The 7,203-nt window shown below is 35.1% G+C and overlaps 1 protein-coding gene and 1 long non-coding RNA gene across 11 annotated transcripts in view; one reads left to right on the forward strand and one right to left on the reverse strand.

Annotated features, from left to right (window-relative positions):
• LOC102675205 overlaps positions 1-7,203 on the forward strand; it is a 109,605-nt gene that overhangs the window by 33,291 nt on the left and 69,111 nt on the right. The gene's annotated exons all lie outside the window — the stretch shown is intronic.
• LOC102674467 (regulating synaptic membrane exocytosis protein 1) overlaps positions 1-7,203 on the reverse strand; it is a 138,414-nt gene that overhangs the window by 23,785 nt on the left and 107,426 nt on the right. For all 8 annotated transcript variants that reach the window (XR_004150899.1, XR_004150900.1, XM_031511906.1 and 5 more), the window contains 3 exons: positions 4,053-4,165; positions 3,714-3,784; positions 3,087-3,145 (listed from right to left, as the gene is read on the reverse strand). Coding sequence is in view for 6 of the 8 variants with exons in the window: in XM_031511906.1 (XP_031367766.1) it covers positions 3,087-3,145; positions 3,714-3,784; positions 4,053-4,165 (243 nt within the window). In the remaining 2 variants the exon portion in view is untranslated. The remainder of the gene's footprint in view (positions 1-3,086; positions 3,146-3,713; positions 3,785-4,052; positions 4,166-7,203) is intronic.

Raw genomic sequence — 7,203 nt, forward strand, 5'->3', positions numbered from 1 at the left:
CTGTGTCGTATTTTAATATTACATCGATCCAAACGAACGCAACTCTCGAAACTTTTTATTCCGATTCTCTCCCTCCCTCTCTCTCTCTTTCTCTCTGCTTACTTAGAATAATTCTACGGATCAAAAGTTCAACGTGAAATTTACAAATCTTTTCTCGTTTTTCAACTCGTATATATATATATTTTTTAAGTGTAATATATTTCCCTTGGAAGCTAGCTAGTTGAAAGTTTTCGACGGAAAAGAAAGCGCGATTTTTTTTCTTTCTCTCTCTCTCTCTCTCTCTATTCTATTCGCTAATATTTTAAATTTAATTTTTCTCCCTCGATCGACGAAAAAAAAAAAAAAATACGAAGCTACATCGCTCTCGCAACGAGGAAAAAAATTTTCACAAAGAAAATCCCAAGAATTCGTCGATTTATTAAATATCTACGCGTACAGCTAGTAATAGTAGTAATATAGTAGTAATAGTAGATATCGCGTTTCTTCCTTCTCCCTCTGGCTTTACCTCTTGCCGTAACGATCGATCCGCGCAATTCGACCGAATTATCGAACCGGATGCCTTTCCAAATAACGAACGAAATCCATCGTTGGTGTTACTGCGAGATTATTAGATATTTAACCCTTTTTTTTCTTTCTTTCTTCTCGAGGAAAAGAAGAGAATGGAAAATGAAAAAGAAAGAAATATTCAATCCGGTAAAAGTTCTATCTCCCGGAAGAAATCTCTTTTTTGAAACTTTACCACGTACTTGTTAACGACGATCTATCTTACTTTTATATATATATATTTATATATACGACGTTATACACCTATTGTCAGAAACCCTGTATAATTATTTACAGATCCACCCCCAAGAAGAGGAGAGAAAAAAAAAGAACAGAGATACATATATTTGATTACACAGGTGTATACAGGTGTAGCGTGCTCGAACGTGTACATTGTTATAATATAACAAAGAGGAAAGTTCGTTTATATGAAGCAAGCCGACAGTTTGACCGACAATTTATGATTTTACACTGATGCGTATGGGTGATCCTTTGACTAATAGCGCCTCTATTACTCGTTACAACCAAGCGTTCGTCATTTCTCTCTCTCTCTCTCTCTCTCTCTCTCGTGGTTCTCTCTAATATTAATTCAGCCAACGCTGATGCCGATGCTGGAATATTATTACGTTATCCACGTGACGCACGTTTCGAAAACGAGACATTCGATTTGAAAGCGTGATATACGTGTTAACCTTCCGATAACTCGATCGGAAAGACACGAAATTACGGGAAACGTCGCGATTTACCTCCATTTATATTCCTCGCCTACGCCCTCCGTAAATCCGTTGCGAAAACCGAATACCTCGCGATTTTTCCATGGAACGGGATATTTCCTTTCGCGCGAGAAAGAGGGGGAAAAAAAGGAAGAAAAAAAAGAATTAGAAGACGAGAGAAGAATGAATTTCGTGCCTCTTCTGCTTCGTTCGAAAGGTGAATATTTTTGGAGCTTTTGGATCAAATTTGTATTTGATGAAAATAGATATGTATAACGATAAACGATATGTAGGTCGGAGAGTGTAATAATTTTGTTTCGCTTGACGCGTCGATATGTATTTTCGAGATTCGGTGAATACGCTCGTATTAAAATTCGATCGAATGTTTTTGTCGTGAAAAAGTGGTGGAGGATGGAGCTTTTTCTATGGTTCGAAATATTTTAACGATTTTCGTAATTAGAATGCGTAGCGTAAAAGTATCTTTCGTACTTTGTTTTATCTTTCTTTTTCGTTTATTTATATTCCCTGCCATTTTTTTGATCGAATCGCGCCATTTTCAGGCAACGTTTCCATCGGAAATGGTAAACGTTGCAGAGTTCGATGAACGATATGTTAAAAAAACTGATCTCTGCTACATTTTCAAAGCATAATTTTTTTTTTCCCTCCCCCTTTTTTCGGATACAAAACGTGCAAAATTTGGTCTCCGTGTATCCGGTGTTATTATATCTGTACGAGGCGCGGCGTGGCGCGCGCGTCTCTTTAACGAGCTGCGCCGAAAAAAAAAAAAAAAAAAAAAAAAAAAAAAAAAGAAAAAAAAAAAGAAAAAAGAAAAAAATTGGAAATTTCACGGTAACCGAGGAAAAATCGCGGTGATCGTGCTCGTTCCGTCGAAAAGCGTGGTATTCCAATTTCCATCAATTCGCGGTTTCAGTGCGAGATTCGCGCATCAACGCGATAAATATTTACACCTAGCCTAGCTCGTATGTACAGGACGTGACCGTGCATGTACACACCGTACAAATTTAATATGTCAGCAAGACCGCGGCCCGTGACAATTCGAAAGTGGGAAGCCACTTTCCACGAAGCAGAGAGTTTTCGAAAAAAAACATTTGTTTATTCGAAACAACTTTTCCAAAACGCGTCGACGTGTTTACAAGGAGAGGGGATTATTATATAGAGCGAAATAGATCCAATAGCGTTGGATAAATAGAATGAAAGATAAAGAGAGAGGCGAAAGAAATCGAGAGGAAAAATTCCATTTCCCTTGGCGATTCCTTCCGTGGAAAAATCGTGTGGAGAATCACATTATCGAAACATTTTTCATTCGTTGTTAAATCGCTGTCGCCATTTTTTTTTTGTTTTTTTTCCTTTTTTTAATTGTTCCGATATACACGTGTCGTATATAATTGTTTGGATTAAACGCACACACGCACACACACACACACATACAAGTAACAAGTAAAGTAAAGGCTCGGTACTCGCATCGGATACGGATTCATCATTATATGAGATATAGTAATGTATATACATGTACAAAGCGAAAGACCGAGAGAGGTGGTGATTATTTCCGGTTTTTTCTAAAAGTGGTAAAGTGGTGCTATTGTGACGCTTTCACTTTTCGGCTAACAACTAAACTCGGTCTGATCGAGGTTTAACTTCTCCCGTGTGTGTGTATATATGTTTTATGCGTATGCGTGTACATTGCGTGTGGAAATGAAAGAAAGAGAAAAGAAGAAGAAAAAAAAAAGAAAAAAAAAGAAGAAAAAAAGAAAAAGAAGAAAGAGAGGAGACGGTCACGCGTAGATGTGTCAATTTATGAACTCGTTATACCGGCGTCTTTGGCAGTTTCCTGCGCGTCGGTGATGAAGGCGTTTTATCCGTTTCCCCTTCTGAAAAAGAATATACATTTCACGTGTCAACGTAAGCAATAACAACAACAACAACAACAACAACAACAACAATAACAATAATATTAATATAATCTCAGAAACGATCGGCACGTCGGTATTCAAAAAAAAAAAAAAAATAAAAATCTCCAACAATTGTGAAAAGTCAAATTGGAATCGAACGTTCCATCGCGATTATTTTCATTCCCTTCGTCGATTTTCGAACGATGCGATAAAAGAAAGGAAGAGAGAGGAAAAAAAAAAAAAAGAAAGAAAGAAAACGAGAACGTTTAATCCCTGATACGCGAGAAGACGAACAAGCTGCTACTGACGAGCGCAAAACAATCAACTCTTTCCTCTCTCTCCTCCCCCCGTTTTTTTTCCACTCTCGAAACGCGCGCGTGCACGAGTCGAGCGAATCCTCCTCGCTCCGTGCGAATTATCGATTTTAAAGCCGACGATGCACTCTACCCTCCTCCTCCTCCTCCTCGAATCTAACGATTCGTCTTTTTTCCCCACCGTACACGTGTACACACACGCACACACATATATCGGACGATTCGGTACTCACCCATCAGCAGTCCCAGATTCCCCGGCACTTTTCCAGATGGTACCGCGGCTAAATCCTCCGGCAGGTCCCCGCTGCGTACATTCGTGTCACGTAAAAGTAGCGATGATAAAAGCAATTCGGTTTAACTACTTTTCGCAATTCGACTCGACTATGTTATATTATTATTCTCCTTTCTTTTTGCTATCTATCGCGGAATAATTTCACTGATTTTTTTTTTTTTCTATTATTGCGAATGACTGATCTTTTTTTAATGATTGTATATTTTCGTTGTCCTTCGAATTTGAAATTGTTTTTTTTTTTTTTTTTTTGTGGAGTAGAGAAACGATTCTTATTACTTACGTGTCGGCAACATGCTCGACCACCAGATCGACCACATCGTCGTTCCGCTCTGTTATTTGAACCACTTCCTCGAAGCTTCGATCCACCAGAGACACTCCATTCCACTCTAACACCTGAGGAGAAGTACGGGCAAATTTTTATTCGTCGTGTTAGGGATAATCACGAGAACACGTTCGACAAAGTTTTTTTGAGGCCGATTTTGCGTACGATGTCTGATAGTTTGATGTTTCGATACATCGGTATAACGATTTATCGCTCTAAAATGTGAAAGAAAAATATCGATGGTGTTTTCTTTTTTTTTTTTTTTTTTCGAAACAAAGCACATTTAGTGTTGCGATATAGAGATTCGTTATAATTCGTGAGAATGTGAAATAATGGAATGGAATTTATTTATAAAAAAGAACAAATCTCTAATATTTTTTTCAACGAAGTTTATCAAGACGTGGAATTCGATAATTAAAAATGAAGCAAACTTTTGTGTATAAACGTATAACGAGATAAACGAACGATAAATCTCACGTGCAACGGTGCAATTCCTTCCAATGCATGACGAGAATCAAAGAAATATCGATGCTGTTTTTTTTTTCGAAACATTATCAAAGCATTACATTGTAAATACAATTTAGCATTGCGATATCAGAGAATTCGTTGCATTCGTGAGAATGTGAAATTTATTTATAAAAAAGAACAAATCTCCAACTTATAAATATTTTCTTCAACTTATCAAGACGTGGAATTCGATAATTAAAAAATGAAGCAAACTTTTCTCGTTTAGAAAAGCTCTAGAACATTGCTCTCTGAATAATCTGTATTCTTTTATATATATATATATATATAAATAACGAGATAAACGAACGAGATAAATCTCACGTGTAGCGATGCAATTCCTTCCTTTGCGCGGTGAGAAACAATTTATTCGTTTGAAATTTAAACTTTTGTTATCGAGTTGTCTGAAGGATGCTCGTCGACTCCGTGATGAAACGCGGCCCGCTTCCTAAATTGGAAAGCAATATCGGATAACAAAAATATACGGGCAATTTAATAAAGTTCGTAAAAAAAAAGAAAAATATCAATCGATCTCACTTCGTCGAAGCTTACTCTAATTAATGGCCAAACGAGGGAATTATTCGTGAACGAAGAACGTTCAGTTTTACGATCACGAGGGATAAATTTGTGAAAAGATATAGGCGAAGAAAAACGGGTGTACGTGTATCGTTGGTGACAGGGCGAAGGAGAAATAACCACTTGATACATTCACCGTTTTATTCAACACGGTCGCGTACGTAATAGCCCGTAATTTAAAGAGAGAAAAAAATATTGCTGCATTAAACTGGTTCCTGAATTAGACTAATGTCCTTAGAACAATCTTCAATCTCTTCAATCTTTGATATTATTTTATACGCGACATTTGAAATATTCGTTTTATTCAATTCAGTCGCGTTATGTAATTTAAAAAAAGAAAAAAAATATTGGTGGATTAAAAATTGGTTCCTGAATTAGACTAATGTTCTTAGAACAATCTTCAATGTATCTTTAATATTATTTTATATGCAACATTTGAAATATTTGTCGTTTTATTCAATTTAATTGCGTATATAATTTAAAAAGAGAAAAAAATATTGCTGTATTAAATTGGTTCCTGAATTAGACTAATGTCCTTAGAACAATCTTCAATCTCTTCAATCTTTGATATTATTTTATACGCGACATTTGAAATATTTGTCGTTTTATTCAATTTAAAAAAAGAAAAAAAATATTAGTGGATTAAAAATTGGTTCCTGAATTAGACTAATGTCCTTAAAACAATCTTCAATCTCTTCAATCTTTGATATTATTTTATACACGACATTTGAAATATTCGTTTTATTCAATTCGGTCGTGTATATAATTTAAAAAGAAAAAAAAATATTGGTGGATTAAAAACTGGTTCCTAAATTAGATTAATATCCTTAGAACAATCTTCAATCTCTTCAATCTTTGATATTATTTTATACGCGATATTTGAAATATTTGTCGTTTTATTCAATTCGGTCGCGTATATAATTTAAAAAAAGAAAAAAAATATTCCTGAATTAGACTAATGTCCTTAAAACAATATTCAATGTATCTTTGATATTATTTTATACGCGATATTTGAAATATTCGCCGTTTTATTCAATTCGCGTTACCTAATTTAAAAAAGAGAAAGAAAATATTGGATAAATTAAAAAATATTGGATTAAAAATTGGTTCCTGAATTAGACTAATATCCTTAGGACATTAATCTTAAATGTATCTTTGATATTATTTTATGCACAAAGTCCTTAGAACAATCTATTTATCGCGATTAAATCATTTGCAAGGGATGTTCAATAATAAAATTATTTCAAAACTATTCCAGATTTTGTTTTATGTGGTCTCCTGGCGGAGGGAAAAGATTCCTATCTTGAAATTGAAATCTAGGAACGAGAAATAAATTCTGAAAGAGATAAAAAAAAATCTGATATAAAATATATATCTATATAAAATTCTTCCAAGCTGGATATTACACCACGTTTCCCACGAAACTTTTAAAAATTAAAAGTTGCGTGTTGTTTATCCGTACCAATTTTTGCACCAATTTATATTCATTACGGTGTTTATAAATATCGAAATACTTCTCTTCTTAAAAGGAAATAATACTTTTTCGCGCAAAGTTTCGAAGCGTTGAATAAGAAAGTCGAGATGCAAGATTCGGAGAATTAAAAATTCTCTCTCTCTCTCCCCCTACGATTATTATATATATTGAGACGAATTAATATAATCCTGGACATAACAAAGTTATTTTTATTAAATTAACCGATCATACGTTAACATGATTTGATACGATTTCGCGAGATGTATAGGTTTTCTTGGTGAACGATCGTGACGCGTTTGCGTTGGGCGCAGCTGTCGATAACTTAATTAAAATCACAGCTGGGGAGAATGGTTGTCGATATTCGCACGCATTAACCGCTTGCAATATGTTACCCGTTTCTATGGGCGCAAGTTGCCAAGACATTTTTATTTCCAAGATCCAAATGCCCGTTTCCCGATCCAGACAATCGCAACGCCGATTTCTATTTCCAAACACGTCTTTCTGCTTAATATATACGCGTCAAATAAGAAAGGAGTAAAAAATATATATATATAT

The sequence above is a fragment of the Apis dorsata genome, unplaced genomic scaffold (genome assembly GCF_000469605.1).
Source record: "Apis dorsata unplaced genomic scaffold, Apis dorsata 1.3 scaffold_32, whole genome shotgun sequence".
Taxonomy (NCBI): Eukaryota; Metazoa; Arthropoda; class Insecta; order Hymenoptera; family Apidae; genus Apis; species Apis dorsata.